Source organism: Odocoileus virginianus, chromosome 26 (assembly GCF_023699985.2).
Source record: "Odocoileus virginianus isolate 20LAN1187 ecotype Illinois chromosome 26, Ovbor_1.2, whole genome shotgun sequence".
Classification (NCBI taxonomy): Eukaryota; Metazoa; Chordata; class Mammalia; order Artiodactyla; family Cervidae; genus Odocoileus; species Odocoileus virginianus.
The window spans coordinates 1,113,922-1,135,156 of NC_069699.1; the positions used below are offsets into that span (position 1 = coordinate 1,113,922).

General features: G+C 45.4%; 1 protein-coding gene and 1 long non-coding RNA gene across 5 annotated transcripts in view; one reads left to right on the forward strand and one right to left on the reverse strand.

The window, feature by feature from the left end:
- The window catches only part of LOC139031187 (uncharacterized), a 28,879-nt gene extending 23,420 nt beyond the window's left edge, over window positions 1–5,459 (reverse strand). Inside the window, exons 1-2 of the long non-coding RNA XR_011483573.1 lie at window positions 5,377–5,459; window positions 5,134–5,252 (exon numbers count right to left, since the gene is read on the reverse strand). This is a non-coding gene — a long non-coding RNA (uncharacterized lncRNA). The remainder of the gene's footprint in view (window positions 1–5,133; window positions 5,253–5,376) is intronic.
- Window positions 5,460–7,378: 1,919 nt separating this feature from the next.
- CMC1 (C-X9-C motif containing 1) overlaps window positions 7,379–21,235 on the forward strand; it is an 81,859-nt gene continuing 68,002 nt past the window's right edge. The window contains exon 1 of one of the 4 annotated variants that reach the window (XM_020878340.2): window positions 7,379–7,471. Coding sequence is in view for 1 of the 4 variants with exons in the window: in XM_020878338.2 (XP_020733997.1) it covers window positions 8,558–8,576 (19 nt within the window). In the remaining 3 variants the exon portion in view is untranslated. Of the gene's footprint in view, window positions 7,472–8,391; window positions 8,577–9,082; window positions 9,117–21,235 lie in introns of those variants that run through there. The other 3 variants (XM_020878338.2, XM_020878339.2, XM_020878341.2) reach the window with 3 other exon arrangements.

Here is a 21,235-nt window from a genome sequence, read left to right on the forward strand (position 1 = left end):
AGTGATAGGGCACACTGTTAAATCTCCTTTGAAGGGTGTTTCACATAATCTTGATTTAAACATACCATTACCTAGATTTCAGTCCTGAAGGCAGAGTAGCTCTGAGCTACTCTATCAAAAAAAAAAAAAAGAACAAACAAAACAAAAACCAGAATATAGTGCAATAATAGTTCAAAAGAACAGTTTTTAAAAACTACTTTTCATGGTAACAACAGCTAGAATTTGGAAACAGCCTACTTTGTGCCAGAAAGCATCAGTGACACTTGATACAGGTCATCTAACCCTCACATCAGTCATGTGGGGATGGTGCTATTGAGAAAACTGAGGCTCAGGAGAAGAATTATTTATTAAATGGAGGTTAGATGTAGGAGGGGAGACAGGTAGGTCCTTTCAGCAAATGAATGAGTCTCCCAGCTTTCGAGGTGAACAAGAGCTGGATATGAAAAACTACACATTGTATTATTTCATTTATTAAAATTCAAAAGGGTTTCCCTGGTGCTAAATTGGTAAAGAAACTGCCTGTAATGCAGGAGACGTGCGTTTGATCCCAGGGTCAGGAAAATCCCCTGAAGAAGGAAATGACAACCCACTCCAGTATTCTTGCCTGGGAAATCCCATGGACAGAGAAGCCTAGTGGGCTATAGTCCATGGGGTCACAAAGAGTCAGACACAACTTAGTCACTAAACAACAAAAGAGTTCAAAAGCAGGCAAAACTAATAAATCCTCATAGAAGTCATGAGAGTAATTACCTTTGTGGGGTGGGTTTGGATATGAAGGGTTATCAGGGAACCCTCTACAAATGTTTTATATCTTGATGTGGATGGTGTTTCAAAAGCATGGACACATGTTAAAAAGTCATTCATCTGCACAAATATCTGTGCCCTTTTCTATATATAAGTTGTACCTCAATTAAAAAGTTAAAAAAAGAAGGGGGAAAGGAATTAAGAGTTCAGCTCTGTTTAGTTCCAAAGGCTCTCTTTTTCCACTGCACACTATATTTCCACAATGTTTCAAAAGTTTATGTTCAACATAGACTCTGGGATATTGCACAGAAAAGTCTCACAGATACTTTAATAAACTATTGCAAATGAGCTCATGTGACAGAAATTGCAGGGTACAGGAGTGGTTATGATAGTACAGCAGCTAGGACTGGTTTATAAAGAGTTTTGTGAGCCTTGTTCAAGGAAAGTGTTTTATTTATATGGGGAACCACTGAGGTATTTGATATGACAAGCTTTATGATCATATTTGCCATTGTCGGTGAGATGGATGATAGACGATGGATGGACGGGTGCGGAAAAGGTCAGGGAGCAGAGAGCGGGATGGAAAACTATTGTCATCATCTCTGTCATTGAACTGAGAACGGCAACGGCAATGTGGTTTAGAAGAAACAACATCCGTTTAGTGGACATTGTGAGCGACTGGATATGGGCGATAGAGTTTCCCAATGGCTCACTGGTTAAGAATCCTCCTGCAATGCAGGAGACACAGGAGACATGGGTGGGATCCGTGGCTTGGGAACATCCCCTAGAGGAAGCGCATGGCAACCCACTCCAGTATTCTTTCCTGGAGAATTCCATGGACAGCGGAGCATGGTGGGCTACAGTCCCTTGAGTGGCAGAGTCGGTCATGACCTAAGCAACTGAACAGAACATACAACACAAAGATGAGGGGTAGACAGGAGCTCTGATATGACTTGGTGGGCTAATTCCAAGTAAAGGGGGCTCTACTCACCTGGAGCCAAACATCCTGGAGTGTGAAGTCAAGTGGGCCTTAAAAAGCATCACTACGAACAAAGCTAGAGGAGGTGATGGAATTCCAGCTGAGCTATTTCAAATCCTAAAAGATGCTGTGAAAGTGCTGCACTCAATATGCCAGCAAATTTGGAAAACTCAGCAGTGGCCACAGGACTGGAAAAGATCAATTTCAATTCCAATCCCAAAGAAAGGCAAAGCCAAAGAATGCTCAAACTACCGCACAACTGCACTCATTTCACACGCTAGCAAAGTAATGCTCAAAATCCTTTAAGCTACGATTAGAAAGTACGTGAACCGAGAACTTCCAGATGTTCAAGCTGGATTTCGAAAAGGCAAAGGAACCAGAGATCAAATTGCCAATATTTGCTGGATCATAGAACAAGCTAAAGAATTCCAGTAAAGCATCTACTTCTCCTTCATTGACTACGCTTCATTGACTGTGTAGATCACAACAAACTGTGGAAAATTCTCAAAGAGATAAGAATACCAGACCACCTTAACTACCTCCCATGAAACCTGTATGCAGATCAAGAAGCAACAGTTAGACCTGGACGTGGACCAACAGACTGGTTCCAAATTGGGAAGGAAGTATACAATGCTGTATATTATCACCCTGCTTATTTAATTTCTATGCAGAGTACATCATGTGAAATGCCGGGCTGGATGAAGCACAAGCTGGAATCAAGATTGCGGGGAGAAATATCAATAACCTCAGATATGTAGATGACAGAACCCTTATGGCAGAAAGTGAAGAGGAACTAAAGAGCCTCTTGATGAAGGTGAAAGAGGAGAATGAAAAACTAGGCTTAAAACTCAGCATTCAAAAAAATGAAGATCATGGCATCCAGTCCCATCACTGCGTGGCAAATAGATGGGGAAACAGTGGAAACAGTGACAGACTTTGTTTTGGGGGTCTCCAAAATCACTGTGGATTGTGACTGCAGCCATGAAATTAAAAGACACGTGCTCCTTGGAAGAAAAGGTATGACAAACCTAGACAGTGTATTAAAAAGCAGAGACATTACTTGGTTGACAAAGGTCTATATGGTCAAAGCTATGGTATTTCCAGTAGTCATGTATGGATGTGACAGTTGGACAATAAAAAAGGCTGAATAATTGATGCCTTCGAACTGTGGTATTGGAGAAGACTCTTGAGAGTCCTTTGGATAGCAAGGAGATCAAACCAGTCAATTCTAAAGGAAATCAACCTGAATATTCACTGAAAGGACTTTTGCTGAAGCTGAAGCTCCAATACTCTGGCCACCTCATGTGAAGAGCCAACACATTGGAAAAGACCCTGATGCTGGGAAAGACTGAAGGCAGGAGAGAGGGGCAACAGAGTATAAGATGGTTGGATGGCATCACCGACTCAATGGACATGAGTTTAAACAAGTTTTGGGAGATGGTGAAGGACAGGGAAGCCTGGCATGCTGTAGTCCATGGGGTCACAAAGAGTTGGACATGACTGAGTGACTGAGCAACAATAACAAGTAACCATCAGGGAAACAGGGACAAAGCCAGTCCTCTGGGGAGAGGCTGATGCTCGACAGCTTGTCTAGGCTCCAGGCAAGTAATTTGGGGTTCAGGGAAGAGCTAGAATGTTGTCATGGGCTTAATGGTGTATCCCCAATTCATATGTTGAAGTTCTGACCCCCAGGACCTCAGAATGTGACTTTATTTGGAGATAGGGTCTTTTAAAAGGTAATTAAGTTAAAAGAAGGTCATTAGGGTAGGAGGCCCTAGTCCAGTATGACTGGTCTCCTGATAAGAAAAGGAAATGTGGATACAGACACACACTGCAGAAGACCATGTGGAGAGATAGGGAGAAGACCCCATCAACAAGCTGGGACGAGAAGCCCGGAAGACCTGCCGAAATCTTGGACGTTGGTCTCGGACTTCTTGCCTCCTGTTGTAAGAATACAAGCGTCTGTGGTTTAAGCCACCCCGCATGTGGTACTTTGTAATGGCAACCCTAGCAAACAAGCACAAGTGTCATCCTGGACTTCAGACCATTTAGATCACAGAAGGCACAGCCGTAATCACAGTTCAGAAAGCAGACAGGGCTTCTAGCCAAGAAGTGGTCCAAAGTCCGTCTACTGGTAGGGATGGGGCTGTTAATATTCCTCTGAATTTAATTCTTGTTGGTGCAAAGACTGGGCAGAGAAGAGCCACAGGTGGATTAAAGGTATGGTCTTGCATGGAAACACCCTAAATGTCCATCAGCAGATGAACGGAAAAAGAAGATGTGGTACATGTACACAGTGGAATATTACTCAGCCATTCAAAAAAAATAATAATGCCATATGCAGCAACATGGATGGACCAAGAGATAGATTATCATATTAAGTGAAGTCAGGCAGAATGTCACATGACATCACTAATATGTGGAGTCTAAAATATGACACAAAAAAACATCTATGAAATAGGAACAGATCCACAGAAAGAACAGACTTGTGGTTGCCAAGAGGGAGAGGGTTGGAGGAGGAGAGTGGGAGGCTGGGGTTAGCAAACGAAAACTATTACACACAGGGTGGGTATACAGCAAGGTCCTACTGTATCCGTCCATGGGATTCTCCAGGCAAGAATACTGGAGTAGGTTGCCATTCCCTTTTCCAGGGGATCTTCCCACCCCAGGGATTGAACCTGGGTCTACTGCATTGCAGGCAGATTCTTTACCATTTGAGCACAGGGAACTATATTCAATAACTTATGACAAACCATAATGGAAAAGAATGCAAATAAAACATCTATATATATGTAAAACTGAATCACTGTACAGCAGAAATACCACATTGTAAATCAACTATACTTCAATAAAAAATAAATCACACACACAAAAAAGAAAGAGTTTTTAATTTCAATGCTAGGCAGAGTTAGAAGCAAGCTGGGGCTGACTAACCATTTCAATTTAAAAAAATAATGGGCTATCAACTCTGAGCAAAAAGGAATGCTAGATCCAGTCAGAATTGACTTGATAAACAAAATATTTGTTTACATTTGCACATTCTCTGGATACTAGACCAAAAAATAAGTATATGGGGGCTTCCCTGGTGGTCCAGTGGTTAAGGATCTGCCTGCCAACACAGGGGACATGGGTTCGATCCCGGTACAGGGGGGATTCCACATACTGTGCAGCAACCAAGCCCCTGTGCCACCACTACCGAGCCCGCCCACCACAGAGCCTGCGCTCTGCAACAGGAGAAGCCACTGCAATGAGAAGCCCACACGCCACAACTAAAAGAGTAGTCCCCACTCGCTGCAACGAGAGAAAGCCTGTGTGCAGAACAAAGACTCAACACAGCCAAAAAAAACAAAACCCACAATAAACACATGCATACCATACCTACACACGTATTCCATCTACACACTACACACCTCACGTGCTCTGTCGTGGGTCAGCCTCAGTCTTGGCTCCCTGGGGTCCTCCAGCTTCCTCCTAACTTCCCCTCTGTTGTGGTACTCCTCCCTAGTAATGAGGGTCAAGGGCAGATCACCTGAAACGTAAATCACCATGACTTTCTCATTGGTCTGTACACACCTAGAAATCCTTCTTGACTCCTTTCTGTTAAACACAATAGGAAGTCTAGATCCTCCCTTTCTAATCACTCTCTGACTCACCCTTTCTTGGAAATCTCATATATTCCAGTGTCAGTTATCATCTGATTCGCCTCAGCAGTTGCAATAGCGTCCTGACTCTTCTGCTCACCTCTTGGCTCTCTAAATCTGTCCTACAGATCTTTGACAAACATCACTTTGACCGCAATGCCATTTTCTGTTGTACTTGTTAGCCTTCAACTGCTTATAGCAACACATTCAACACCTCCTCAGTCTAATGCTTAAGGCTTTGGGAATCTGTTTGGTTTTTTCCCCAGTCTTATTTATAACCATCCTTGCTTCCCCACATTCATCCAGGTGGTTTCAGGCATTGCCCACCCCCATGCCCGCAATGCAGTCATGAGTGTCCCTGCGCTTCTGCTCCTGTGTGTCCTTCCCTTCCCCCTCTTTTCCACGTCACACTGTCCTTCAAGAACATCTCGAACCCCAGAGGTGTCTGCTCCTTCTCCTAGCATGACAAGCCTTCTTCTCTGCTTACCTGTTACTCATCTTTCAAAGTCAACCTTAATTTGTCCTCATTTTTGACATCTTTCCTAACCACTCTGACACTCAATCCTTGGTGACAGCAACCATGGGGCCTTTAGGGTCTGAACCCTAAAGGGTCTGATTTCTGAACCCCAGTGATTCCCGGTGGATGAAGTTGCAGCTCATTCCCAGGACGATGGGCCCTCCTCCCTCTTCCGCTCCTGTGGCAGTGAGCCCTTCAGCCCCAAATTGTCTATTCATAGTGTGATTGCTTATGAAATTTCTTGTTTTGAATTGCCAATTACATTTCTATGATTTAACTTAAAAAAAAAAAGACTTCTCTTTCCCAGGCAGATTGTAAAGACTTTGTCCCCAAACAACCTAGTCTCACGTGAGGGAGGAGATGGAATATACTATCTGGTACCAGGCAGTGAGTTGCTGTTTTTGCCAGTACTTCTCATAGTGTAATGGTCTAGCTGGCTGTTTGTTGCAGAACTACAAGCCTTATGTTGTCCAGCTTTAAGACCTAAGAAAGAGCCTGGAGTTGGCAACAGAGACATCAATGGTTTAATGGCAGGGGGATCTTACACGTCTGAAGAAGGGCACTGGACCAACATCCCACTGCGTGCAGCGGACAGTGGGCAGGATGTGGTGGCAGTCTTCGCTCCCCAGGGACAGAAGGATATTGTCAGTTCTAGAAATAATGGATGTCAAGCTGGCTCTTGGTTACCATGGAAACTAGCAGAGGGGCACGCCCCTCACCATTCCTTGGATTAGAACCATGACAAGCTGGGGCAGGAGCAAGTACATAGGAAGGTCAGACATGCGAGTAGCTGCTTGGGCTGGGGATGTAGAGAGCAAGAGAACAGTCATTTTGTGTGGCCTGACCATACACTGTTTTATGGGCACACAAAAACCATGATTTTACAGATATTCTTGCTTATGATAAGGCTAAAGTAGGGAGTGTCCATTTAAGGTATTTTTTAAAATTCAGTTTATTTAAATAAAAAATTAATAGTGGCTCAAGTGATACTCAGTTGTGGAAAAAACTATGGAAGTGGTACATGAATGACTCAAAGAGTGTTAGATGGTGTATTTATTTCTCACAACAACCTTGCAAATTAGAAACAAAAGTCTGGAGAAACATTGGGACTTAGCCAACCTAGAAAGAGTAGGGCGTGAAACAGGATTCAGGTGGAGATACTTACGTCTCTGACTCATGCTCTCCAAGGTTCCCCTTTACCAGGATGCTTTTATTTTTGTATAAGGAAGATTTCATTCAACTACTTACGCGTGTGACTGACTCATATTTTTTTTTACCCCACTTCATCTCCTCAAAAATATTTCCATCCTAAATTAAATCCTTCCCCTCCAGAATGAATTTGGTGTGTTTTTAAACACACTTATAAAACATACAGGGAACAGGGCCCGACTTCCTGCCTGGCTGAGTGAAACATTAATTCTCCAGCTTGGCACCTCACCCTGCAGCTGTGATAAGGGCCGTTATGCCCAAATAGGCCCTTAAACGGAAGACCTGCTGCGCAGAGACCCACTTTCCCAGCCCTGCTCCACCGCGTCAGCTTCTCTGCCAACTGACCAGGCGGAAACAGCAGCAGGGGAGGAGGGCCCGCAGGTAGGTGGGGAGGGGGCCGTTTTTTGAAAGCCTTAAATCCCTCACAGGGAAGCAGCAGCTGCTCCTTGTTTTTCCAACATCTGTCCCATCTGTCCCCCTCCGCACCTCACCCTTCGGGGGCTGGAGCTAGCTACACGTAGGCATAACGAGGGAGCCTTTCTGAAGGCTGTTTGGTGAATGGGTATGGGCATCACTGCTACCCCGAGTTCCTACTGAGAAGGGGGAAGTTGGGGTTCTTGACGATGCCTATCACCTTCATTTTTCTCACACACTTAGCAGTTTCAATCGAGAGAGTGGGGATTTGTAGCATCATCCAAGGGTATCGTCTCACAGGACAGAGGTACCCCTTGCGCCCACTTCCTACTTGTAACCTCCAGGAGGGCACAGGCGTCCGATGGGGGTTGGGGGGGCGGGGGGTCGGGGCGGGAGCAAGCTACTGCATCTAGTACAAAGGTGCTGCACCGCCTCGAAGAACTGCTCTCCGCAATTAGCAGCGCAGTGCTCTCACCGGCTTCCTCACCAACACTGTGTTTTTTCGGAATTAGAGATTTCATTTTTATCCAGTTATTTCCCCCTAGTATTCAGAACCGAGGCCAGAACCTGGCAGGCACGACACAAGACATTTCTGAATGAACGAACGTTAACGAAGCGCAGACAAAGGGGCAGGCTGGCTTCTCAGGGCCGAAGGCAGGAATGCTGCGAGAGGCTTGGGACTGAATGGAGTCGTCCCGGGGTGCGGGTCCCCGCCGGACACCTCACAGCGCCGTCGGGCACGGCTCCCAGCCTCGCGCCCGGCGCGCCTGCGGGCTCCAGGCGGCTCCGCGCCCCCTCCCCCGCCCCGGGGCTTCCCTCGGGCGAGCCCCTCCGCTCCGGTCACGCGCCTAGGGACGCGGTCGGGAGTGCGCAGGCGCGGTGAGCGGCGGAAGTCGCGACCAGGAAGTAAGAGGCGCTGAGGCCGCTTCGCTTTGCGCTGGGCGCCGCGCTCCTCTTCTCGCTCCGTGGGCCGCCCCGCCCCGCCTCCCGTGCAGGCCCCGCCCCAGCCACTCTCGCGGGCGGCCGCGCGGCTGCCGCCTCCTGCGCGTGGACATGGCGCTCGACCCCGCAGGTAAGGCGCGGGAGGCGGGGGCGCGGAGCCCGGGGGGCGTGCAGGGGGCGGGGCGGGCTGGGAGGCGCGACGCCGAGGCCGCCCCGCCCTCCCGCGTCCCGGCCCGCGGGCGCTCGGCGCTGGGGAGGGGGCTGACGGGGTTTGCGAGTGTTCACCTGTCTCGCCGCCATTCTTTTGGGCCTTTGGGGGTCACAGGCTCCTTTAAGTATCTCTGGTCCGACTCGAACGCACTACCAGGGCGGGGCTGTTCCGCTGGAAAGTGGCCCCAGAGAGCCAGTCCCTCCCCGTGAATTCCGCGCGCCCGCCGCCACGGGACGCCGCCGCAGGGCTCCCCTCAGTAGCCGGCGCCAGGACCTTCCCTTCGTATCAGTATTATACGTGTGAAAACTCAAGGCGTTGGGAGGACTGTCTTCCAACCTTTGGAGAGCCAGAAGGGGGAAGCCTTTTTGAGGGCCCTAGGAGAAGGAAGTAGACAGTCTCTCGGCTGGGGGAGCCGAGTCCGGCTGGGACTCAGAGAATCCTACGTGCAGGCCTCATGGAGTAAGCAGATACTTGTTGCGAACTCACTGTCTCATCGAGGCCCTGGGAAACTGGTCTATAGGACAGAAAGCCCCTACTCGGACTAGATCTTGTGTTCTAGGGGTGCAAGAAAAGACATCACCCCCCCTCCCCCGCCACACACACTTTTACAGATAGTGCTAAACGTTATGAGGAAGGTAAGCGGTGTCAAGAGGTATAGATGGTAAAGAGAGGACCACTTTAGTGGCAGGTTCGTGTGAGTTGGCATCTTCAGGACCAGAGGAAGCTGTCCTGGAAAGAGGGAAGGAACCAGTGTGCTAGGCGCTCCACGGTGCAAGGGCTTCAACTGTTGGGTTGGATTGAGGTCCTGAGTATGGAGGAGCTGTATCAGCAGAGATGCTGGGAAAGTAGATAGAAGCTGCATGTTGCAGTGCCGGAAGGCCCTGAGAAGTGCGCACTTGGACTTTTCTTGATGTTAACAAAAACCTGTGGAGGCTTTTAAAGAGGGCAGTGACATGATACAATTTATACGTTTACCCCTCCGGTAGTGGTGGTAGCCTTGTAGAGGGGCCATGAGCGGAAGGTTAAGACACGGTGGTAGAGGTTCAGGCCAAATGTGTTGGTGTGTGTTGGCCTGGGATGGTATTAGGGAAAAAAATGGGGAGAAATACAAAGCTTCAGAAGATGTTTTGGAGGAGAAATTGACAGAACTCGCTGTTTTCATTGAAAAATGTGAGCAGAGGGAGGCACAAAGAGAATTCTTAGGCTCTTGAACTGGATGACTGGTGATGGTCAAATCTAACAACACGATAACCATTGGAAACTCAGAGAAAAGCAGACTTGGAAGCAAGATTGGAATGGAAAGTTAGAGAGCGAACTCAGCAACTAGGACTAGTTTTGAAAAATGTCTTTGTTTAGATTCTAGAATACAAATATACTGAGGTCCGCTCTTTTCAAGTTAATTTGTGTTTGGTTCATAGATTGAAGCATAGAGTCATGTTTTGATATTTTGTTTTGCTTCTTACAGTACACAGTGGTATGTTTCTTACTAAATGAGTAGATATGCCAAATGAAGCTTTTGTAGCAAAATCTATTTTCCCATTGGTTTATGTTAGATTTAAAAAAATCTTTATACAAGTTTGATCTTCATTTGGCAGCAGCGTTTAAACTTGCTTTGTACGGTCCATTTTTCTCAAAAAGCTCTGAACCCAGCAATGCATACTTACTGTTAAATGTAGTTTTATTTAAGCAATTTCCCTTTTTGTTAATGTTGAGGTAATAAGACTCTTTGGAAGCTTATCAGCCATAATTCTGTCCACTATTTTCTCTTACTATTTGAATGCGGAGAGTAAAAGCTGGAGAGTGCAAAACAGAGAAGGCGACTGAGGAGAGAGGGAAATTAAAAAAAAATACTATTAGCTGTTTGCACTAGCAGATGTTCAGACTTACTTTGCCCAAGCTTCTGGTGATTTAAAATAGTCCACGGGGAGTTCTAACCTGCAGAGTATTGCCAGGGCTGTGAACTCTCCCGGGTTTATTGACTTGACCTTCAGCTCCCGTTTTCTTAGCAGCCAGGGAAGTTTGCCTTGCATCTTTAGCCCTAAGTGGGACCTTTGATAGTGCAGTAATGATTCAAGAAATATACAGTATAGGTCATTCTCCTATGAAAGGGCTTAAACAGTTTAAGTATACACTGTGTATATTGTATGTACTATATATATTTAAAAAAATCCAGTCAAGCTGAGGTAATTGAAATTTTAGAGGTTGTTTATTGATCATGTGTAGAAACAGTGTTACAAGTGACACCTGTTTTTTTTTTTTAAGATAAAAGGGAATCACCGAATCAAATCTATAGCCCAACACCACTTATGTAGATTACAAACCATGCACATGAACAGCACAGCCTGTTTTCTAAGGATGTGTGTGCTCAGTCATGCCTGACTCTTTGGAGCCCCATGGACTAACTCAAGTGGTACTTGTTAAAGGAGGACTTCCAGAAAGGTAAAATGATTACTTATGGTGATACAAAGTGGATATTTGTTGAAGAGTTTCTCCAACTCAGTAGTGAGGGAACCAGTAAAATGTAAAAAATACTCAAAAAACATTGAAACGGTAGATACATAGAAAATGTCATAGATCATTGGCTTAGGTAAAAGCTGATTAATATAAATAGTGCTATGAACTGTCATTTGGGGGGGTTATCTTTCCACTGGTTAGAAATTATTTCTATTTCGATTGGACAGAGTTCTAGAATTAACCTCTGCCCCTAACACGTTGTAAAATAGCCCAGTTTTGAAAGGACAGCTGTGAAGCCTTTGCTGTTTGCAGAGTTCAGAGAAATCATTTGACATAATTAGTCCCGGGTGACAACTCAAAAGAACCTGGGCCTGAGGAGTTTCTTACTTTTTCTAATAACTAGAAGAGAGTTCTTTCTGCCCCATTTTTCTTTTATTCTTTCCCCTTTGAGCTGGGTAGAGGGTTTCCCTTCCCATCTATTGCCCAGTTCTCAGCGGGCAGCAGGAGAGACGTTTCTTTAAGCGCATGCGCGGCCATTTGTGGCTCCCTCCTTGGGTGTTTTCTTCCAGAAACCTACTCAGGGGAGGAATGGGTAGGAGCAGGCTCAGGGTAGAAAGTGGGATCAGGAATTTCATGACATCCCATGAGTAGAGGTTTCAAGTGTGTGTATCCTGGGAGGATGGCATCTTGGAACTCTGGGAATGTTTAGAGGTTGCAGGGGTTCTTTCAGTGGTTCCCATGGAGGTGGAGGTAGATGGGCTGTAGGTATACTAGCGCTTAGTTACTGGACAAGTCCACTCTTTGAGTTAGACAGCTAAACAGGTTGGGAGAATCTGTTTCTGTTTTTTTTCCTGAGCACTGTGTGATTAATATGTAGGAAAAAAAATACTATTATGTAGTTGATTAGAAATTTTTTTAGTTTGTAACTGCTTCTCTGTTTTTAGTTTCCTGTTAGACACAAATTATACTCATGGTTCAGAGGTAAAAGTGACTTCCACCTTTTATAAATTTTTAAGGTCAAAGCATGTTTGCCACTACTGGAAAATATGTTGTTTTTGTTTGCTCATCTGATTAATTTAACAACCTTAAATTGTTCTCCGAAATTGAAAAGCCCTGGCACAAGCAGAGAGCACAAGGGAGAGAGAAGCTTTGAGGTCACAGAGGCGCGTGTGTGGAGGCCCCGGGGTTTGGGCCATGGATCACGAAATGCTTCTTAAACCCGTTTGTGGGGTTTGGGTTTTATCCAGGAATAGCATGGAGACACTGCGAGTGCTTAGGGAAGGGAGTGACAGTAGAATTCTTCATTGTGCATTGATCTGACTTTTGATCAGATGGGGATCGAGATGTCAGCTGAACCCTCTGCATCAAGGTGTCAGACCTGAAGGCACTGGACAGAGGTCTGTTGCTTGTGGGTGGTTCTAACTTTGACCACCCAGCCAGCGTCTTGCCCAGTTTCTGTGCTGTGTTTTTTTTCTCCTGGAGTTAATAAGCACTCTGTGGGCCTCGCGGGTGGCTCAGTGGTTAAGAATCTGCCTACAGTGCAGGAGTCACAGGAGACATGGGTTTGATCCCAGGGCTGGGAAGATCCCCCAGAGGAGGAAATGGCAACCCACTCCAGTATTCTTGCCTGGAGAATCCCCATGGACAGAGGAGCCTGGTGGGCGACAGTCCGTGGGGTTGCAGAGCCAGACTAGATTGAAGTGACTTAGCATGACCTGGTGCGGGGAGACCACTGAAGGCTATGCGGATGTTCATTCCTCATCAGAAAACTCCTTTTGATGGAGCCTCTGTTGATGATTTTTGCCAGATTCAGTGTTTCCTGTGATGGTTGTAAAATGATTTTCTACCTCCAGCATTCTTTCCACTTAGATGGTTATCTCTCTGTTAGACAGTTGTTTACACTTTGCTGTAAACAAGAATACACTTGTTTCTTACTGATATTATTGGCATGATTATTGGCATGGATTCAGGAATTTGTTTCCTCAATGGTGTATCATTTGTCACTGTAAATATTTTGGTACTCACATTTTCCCAGATTTGGCCACCTAGAGTTCCTTCAGACCAGCTTCTGGGTCCTTGTGACATGTTCCCATCTTTTTTTGAGCGTTTCCTTCACTTATCACACGGAAAGTCCTGGCCCCTCTGGTACTTCCCCGGCCCAGCCACAGGATTACTCATGTTTTGGACAACCCCTGGTTCCTTCATTTGGGTGGTCTTGGAACACAACATGTGGGCCCCTGGGCACTGCGTGAGTTTTTCATGTGCAGGGATTGATTCTTGGAGCGCAGACCTTCCAGGGAGTGAAGGGAGGAGGCTGAGTAAGGGTGTGGTATGGGGGCTTGTCTAGCTTCTGAAGCAAAGGAATTGGGCTCTGTGACTCCCTGTCAGCTTCAGGAGGAGGGAGAGGGGCCTGGAGAAGGAAAACTACCAGGTGCTACCACCCGTGGCCCAGGCGGGGTGCTGGGGAGGTTGCAGGCTCTCGCCTTCCTCCGTCTCTGCTGCGGGGAGAGACACCAGCAGTTCAGTTCAGTTCAGTCGCTCAGTCATGTCTGACTCTTCCTGACCCCATGGACTGCAGCACCCCAGGCCTCCCTGTCCATCACCAACTCCCGGCGCTTACTCAAACTCATGTCCATCGAGTTGGTGATGCCATCCAACCATCTCATCCTCTATCGTCCCCTTCTCCTCTCACCTTGAATCTTTCCCAGCATCAGGGTCTTTTCAAATGAGTCAGCTCTTCGCATCAGGTAGCCAAAGTATTGGAGTTTCAGCTTCAGCATCAGTCCTTCCAGTGATTATTCAGAACTGATTTCCTTTATGATGGACTGGTTGGATCTCCTTGCAGTCCAAGGGACTCAAAAGACTTTTCTCCAACACCACAGTTCAAAAGCATCAATTCTTTGGCGCTCAACTTTCTTTATAGTCCAACTCTCACATCCATACATGACTACTGGAAATACCATAGCTTTGACTAGATGGGCCTTTGTTGGCAAAGTAATGAGTCTGCTTTTTAATATGCTATCTAGGTTGGTCATAACTTTTCTTCCAAGGGGCAAGCGTCTTTTAATTTCATGGCTGCAGTCACCATCTGCAGTGATTATGGAGCCCAAAAAAATAGTCTGTCACTGTTTCCATTGTTTTCTGATCTATTTTTTTTTTCCATGAAGTGATGGGACCGGATGCCATGATCTTAGTTTTCTAAATGTTGAGTTTTAAGCCAGCTTTTTCACTCTTCTCTTTCACTTTCATCAAGAGGCTCTTTAGTTCTTCTTTGCTTTCTGCCATAAGGGTGGTGTCATCTGCATATCTGAGGTTATTGATATTTCTCCCAGCAGTCTTGATTCCAACTTATGCTTTATCCAGTCCAGCATCTCTCCAGCATATAAGTTAAATAAGCAGGATGACCAATAGACAGCCTTGATGTACTCCTTTCCTGATTTAGAACCAGTCTGTTGTTCCAGCCTGTAAATAACTGATCTGAGACTGTTAGGAACTTTAGTATGCGCAGTGAGAGTTTGAATCAGGTGGGCAAGTCAGGTAGGAAGGAGGACCCCTGCATACGTATGAAAATACACGTGTGTACTGTGTCCAAGAGTACCATGGGATTGTGGTAAAAAAGTTTAGGTAACACTGGCCTAAGATATACTTTGTTGTTTAGTCGCAAAGTTGTGTCTGACTCTTTTGCAACCCCATGGATAGTGGATCCTCCATCCATGGGATAACAGATGCCAAATTGTGCTCTCTCTTTTTTTTTTTCTTTTTGCCTCTAGGCCTTTTGACATGCTGTTCCTTCTCTTTGGAATGTTTCCCTTTCTGTCCCACCCTCACATCTGTCTTATTCTTTTTTGAAATCAGTTTCATAGAAGGCCTTCCCTGATGTCACTGCCTCCAGTCTTTATTTTATTTTAATATTTTAACAAAAAATTAATATGTGGAATTTTAAAAACCACCAAATTGTCAAATAACCAGTGTATGGAGTTTCTTTCATTCTAAATCTAGAATTTTTTCTTTGAGAAATAAAATGAAAGCTACGTGTATCAAATAATTTGAGAGATGAATAAAAATCAGATGTGAAGGAATATTTACTTCTTTGGTGAACAATATCTTTCATATGGTTCTGTGTCTTTAACTTTATTAGCATAGGGAAAGGATAGGCCAGTTAATTACACCTAGATAGTAGGAGATTCTCCACTGGCCCTAGTAGGCTTTGTACTGTTATGCAAACAGCACCGAATTGAATTTGGGAATGAGTAGGACTGAGGTGTTTCAGACTTTGCTAGTAACCTCATGCCCTTAAGGAATTCTGAATGGCATATTCTAAGATTTGAGGATGACTGGGAGGGAGAGTAAGATGTATCAGCTAAAGTGTATCAGTAAGATGTAGCAGCTAAGGCTGCTTCAAGCGTTAAACTTGTGTGTTTAAATACTTGCAGGTGTTCTCAAGGGCTTCCAGACTCAGCACAGAAAGCTCATGTTTCATTGACTGGATTAGTGTGGTTATTTATCTCTAGGCGTGTTACTGATGCTCAAGCTGAAGTTCTAATACTTTGGCTGCCTGATGCGAAGAGCTGACTCATTGGAAAAGAGCCTGATGCTGGAAAAGACTGAAGGCAGGAGGAGAAGGGGGGTGACAGAGAATGAAATGGTTGGATATCATCACCAACTCGATGCACATGTGTTTGAGCAAGCTCTGGGAGTTGGTGACGGACAGGGAGGCCTGGCTTGCTGCAGTCCATGGGGTTGCAAAGAGTCGGACACGACTGAGTGACTGAACGGAACTGAAGGGTGTTATTACCTTATTTGTAGAAATCTCCTAGGCTTGATATAAGTGGGCCACACAGAATGTGCCCAAATTAAAACACTGATTCCCAAGTTAACCTGCCCGCATCAGCCAGCTCCTTGTACACTTTTACATTTTTAAGTAGAGAGATTGAGGGAAAGCATTTTTAAGAACAATCCTGTGTTGTGTTTTGCTGGAGAACTGTAACCGGGAGGTTTTCCAGATTTTAATTAACTGAGTGTTCATCACTCAGTTGTGTCCGACTCTTTGCAACCCCATAGACTGTGGCCCACCAGGCTCCTCTGTCCATGGAATTCTCCAGGCAAGAATAATTCTTCAGGCAAAAGGGTAGCCATTTCCTTCTCCAGGGGATCTTCCTGACTTAGGGATTGAACCTGGGTCACCTGCGTTGCAGGCTTTTTTACCATCTGAGCTACCAGGGAAGCCCTAAGCATGAGTAATTAAAAGACAATTTTAGATGTTTATATTGTAGAATAGGGCACATCAGTGTATCAACAATCCCTAGCCTGATAATTGGTAGATAGTGGGCACCTAATGTTTCCTAACAGAATGAATGTCAAATGAATAAATATATTTTTCAACTATTTGTTAGTATAATGACTATCAAATATCAAAATTTTACACACATGTGTCATTTATTACATAGTTTACTGAATTTTTACCTTATACTAGGAGTAGGAGGGAATTATGGAGGTTAACGAGATGTGGTCTCAGACCTCATTATAGTTATATTTCATGCAGTGGTTCTTAATCTAGAATCTAATATAATTATTTGGGAAGCTTTTAAAAATACCAGTTCCTGGATGTTACCCAGCATCTCTGATTTAACTGGTCTGGAGTGGGACCCAGACATCAGGTGTGGTTGTTAGATGCAGCCAGATTTGACAACTTCTGTTATCAAATCCTATCTCCATCCTCTTGGGTTGCCATAACAACATGCTATAGACTGGGTAGCTTAAACAATAAACATTTGTTTTCTTGTAGTTTGGAAGGCTGGCAGCCTGAGGTCAAGGTGCTGGCTGATTCAGCTGCTGGTTTTTCCCGTTCTTGGCAGGGCCACCTATCTGATTAGGGCCCTACCCACATGAGCTCTCCTGATAACTCAGATGGCAAAGAATCTGCCTGCAATACAGGAGATCCGGGTTCAGTCCCTGGGTCAGGAAGATTCCCTGGAGAAGGAAATGGCAACCCAGTCTAGTATTCTTGCCTGGAGAATTCCATGGACAGAGGAGCCTGGTGGGCTACAGTCCATCGGATCACAAAGGGTTGGACACAACTGAGTGACTAACACACTTTCATACACATAGTGTACATACATGTCAACTCATTTAACCTTAATCACCTCTCCAACTAGAGTCATTTCGAGTCTTAGGGCTTCCATGAATTCTACGGTGGTGAGAACACAGTTTGGTCCTTGGCAACCATTGATCAAGAAAAGAAAGTTTTTGTAGGAAGTATGCTATTCTGAGTTCTAAGTGCATGTGTGATTAGAGCCGTGGTGTTTATGTGTGAAACACCTTGGGGTTAGTGGAAGGAGAAATCACTTTCAGGTGCTGGGGTTAGGGAGCACTTTGGATGATGTTAAGTGAGTAAGCCTTGATAAAGAAAATAAAAGGCGGGAGATGGAAAGTAAAGGCAGACAACTGAGACAGAGTCTGACTCGCCTAGTTACTTGCTGCATGGTGCTGCAAGATCGCTCTGTGCCTTCTGAGCCTCGGGTTCACAACACCTGTCCCTGCCTGTGACGGTGTTCATAAAATGATCCCTTCACCTCCACTTTGCCCTTCGTTCTGTAAGTAAAATCTGAGCCGATTGTCTGATGGATTGATTGATTTTTTAGCCAAGGAGGATAATATAACCACTGGGATGGCAGAATAAGGATTTAAACAATAGAAATTTTAAGTTGAACTTCTGATCTTGGTGGGACTTTGGAATTACTAACAGATTCTTGAAAATGTGGATCAAGTAGATTGGTAATAGAGAGCAGCACTGGGAACACAGCACAAAAAGCACCAATTTTAAAGACAGAGCCTTGTGGGATTGCCTGGGCAGGAACGGAGCAGAGCTTGCTTTGGGAGTGTTTATACGGTTTTTAGTATTACCCATTGTTCAGAATATTTTCAAGACTCTTTTAGAATTTGCCTTCAGCCTCTACAGTACATTTATCTTAATATCTTAAATATTTATCTTAATATCTTATTATCTTAATATTCTCATTTTGGTAAATTTTTGTTTTGAACATGAACTTGAATTTTGGCCATAGTTAGCCAGAGGCAGTCTGATGAAGGGAGTAGATGACCCTCCTTGGGGAACACTGCTCCCCAAGAAGGTTGCATTGTAGTTTTAACTCAGCCTAGCTCTAAAGGCCATCCTGAGAAAGATGTTGTGAGTCTCTGGAAATGAACCGATTTCATTCCTTTTTATGTCTGAGTAATACTCCTTTGTATGTATGTACCACATCTTCTTTATCCATTTGTCGTTTTGTAGACATCTCGGTTGCTTCCGTGTCCTGGCTGTTGTAAATAGTGAAGGATCTAGAGACTGTCATACAGAGTGAAGGAAGTCAGAAAGAGAAAAACAAATACCATTTCTTAACATGTGTATGTGGAATCTAGAAAAATGGCCCAAACGAACCTATTTGCAGGGCAGGAATAGAGACGCAGACCTAAGGAATGGATGTGTGGCCCCATGTGTGTGTGTGTCTGTCTGTCTCAGTTGCTCAGTTGTATCTGACTCTTTGCGACCCCACAGACTGTATCCTGCCAGGCTTCTCTGTCCATGGGGTTCTCCAGGCAAGAATACTGGAGTGGGTTGCTATTTCCTCCTCCAGGGGATCTTCCCAACCCAGGGATCGAACCCACGTCTCCTGCATGGGCAGGCATATTCTTTACCACTGCACCACGTGGGAAGTCACAGGGAGGTGAGGGTGGGGAAGAATTGGGAGATGAGCGTTGGCATGTACACAGTTAGTGGGAAGCTGCTCTGTAGCACCGGGGGCTCAGCCTGATGCTCTGCGATGGCCTGGAGGGGTGGGATGAGGGCTAGGAGGAAGGTTCCAGAAGGAGGGGATGTTTGTATGCATGTGCTGGATTCACGCTCCCGTACAGCAGAAGAACTAACACAGCATCGTAAAGCACCTATATCCCGATTTAAAAAAACGTGACTGATTTGAGCAAGCATTGAGTCTTTGAAGTACGTCAGTAAGCTCTCAGTATAAAAATAATTCCCCTGTTCTATTATCAAAATGGTCCATGTTTTTTGTTACATTTTACGGACTGTTGAGAGATGGAGGAGAAGGACCAGGAGAGCTAGGATGGCCAGAAGCCACTGAGGAGCACTCGCCGGTGTGGGGGTAGCCCACCGTGTCCCAGACGAGCATCGGAGGGAAGGTGCGTGAGTGAGGGGTGTGTTGCTGGGAGGCCCAGGCGTGCCGTCGTGTGTTCCTTTCTTAAATGTCTACTTAACGTGAACATGTCTCCTATAGCAACATGACTGATTGCCTATTAGCTATCAGTGGGAAACTGTGCCCATAGCAAGTCTTGGAGTTTTACCAAATAAAGTAAATGTGAAACCTCTTCACTGAAGGCATTATGGCCACAGCGGAGATTGCAGCGCTTTTCTAAAATTGGCAGGTCTTCTTGCATAAGCCGATTTCCTGCTTCGGTATGCTTTGAGACGGGTTGTCCCTTTCTGGCCTCATCTTGGTTAAAACAACGTGGGTGGAAGAGGAAGTTTTCACACCTCACAATCTGCAGAATCTGAGGTCCAAGAAATAGGTGCTTTTGGGAACTGGGCACATGTGGTGTGAACGTGGTGGTTACTACCAGTGGGAGCTGATAGCACGGAGGAGCTCAGATGTGGCACAGCGATGGTGGGACGTTGGCGTGTGTGACCCAGAAGCTGAGCAGAAATAGGCACTTCTACCTCATTGATGTGCTTTCCGGGTCTTGTGAGTTCGAGATTATAAAAAGTTCTATGGTCACCGACTGACCTAATATTTGATGTTTACTCTCCACGAAGGTACTTTTCAGCCAGCTGATAAATCAGTCCTTTTGCCTTTTCTAAAATAGTTTTCTTCCTGGTTGGAATCATTGAGCTTCCTTTCTAATCAAGAAATGTGATCTGTGAAGTTTTGAATTTTGCTTGTTCAAAACGATGCTTCTGAAACCAACGTTCTTCTTATCCAAGAGTTCCTGCAGGCTTCACCAGGCCTTTGGAAGCTCTGGGACCTAGTTTACTGAAGTCCCCTGAAATAGACCACCGCCCTAGGGGAGGGGTTGGGTCTTGGAAGAACTTTGGAACCTGCCCCTGGGTTATTCCCCTCTTTTAGAGTCTCCACATTTTTCTGTGCAAAATGGAATCTAGGTACTGAACCTGAGGGGCTTTTAGAAGACTGAAGGGCATTCCTGGGCTTTGTCTTGAGGTTTCATAACCAGAGGCAGCTGGACTGTTGGGAGTAGAATCTTTCCTACCCTGTAGTTTGTTTTTTGTTTTGTCAATTCAAGTGTTGCTTAAAGGAAAGAGGATGAGACGCAGATCTTCCCTGTCTTGGCCCCCCTGCCCCCCACGCCCTCCTCATCTTACGTTGTCATTGTAGCAGAGGGTGTGAGTGAGCTGGAGGGGACGTGGAGGTCTGGTTGGGGCAGGAGAGTCTCGAGCCACGGAGACCAGAGTCCTCGAGGGCTCTGATGTGATGCGCATAGGGTGAAGGTGTGCCTGGCCAGCCCCGGTCCTGCTGAATGGTGTGCAGTGCCATCTCCCTGGAGCCCTCATTACAGAAGACGGACCTAAAGGAGAAACCGTTGCTAATAAGGACACCTTTGCACATTTCCTACAAGCATTTTTCTGATTTTTCCTACAGAGTAAACAACATCATGGTAATGTCTGCAAGAGCAAATAAAGGCAACTAGGAGGTTCCAAAAAACAAAAAAAAGTGGCATTATCCAAACAGCAATTACATTCGTTGTGTTTCCTTGCCCCCTGAGGTCACCTCTTTCTGCGGGCAGGGTCTGTGATGCTCGAGTTGTGTCACTGTTGTCTTGTGGGTTCAGGGCCAGTACTGCTCTCGGTGGTTTTGTGTGGTCCCGGGTGGCAGTGTTGCCGGAGCACGTGAGCCTCAGAGCAGAGTCTGCCTTAACAAAGTCAGCCAGTGAAAAAGGTAAAAACTGACTTGTAGGTGGTGATAGAATGTCAAGGAGTTAGAGCTTTGAAAATTTGCCCTGGTGGTGTTACTCTGACTCTTCATTTCAATATAAATTCATGTGACTGTAGAGTAGCAAATTCTCATAATTTGATTTTTTTTTTTTTGTCAGCTTTGGTGCAG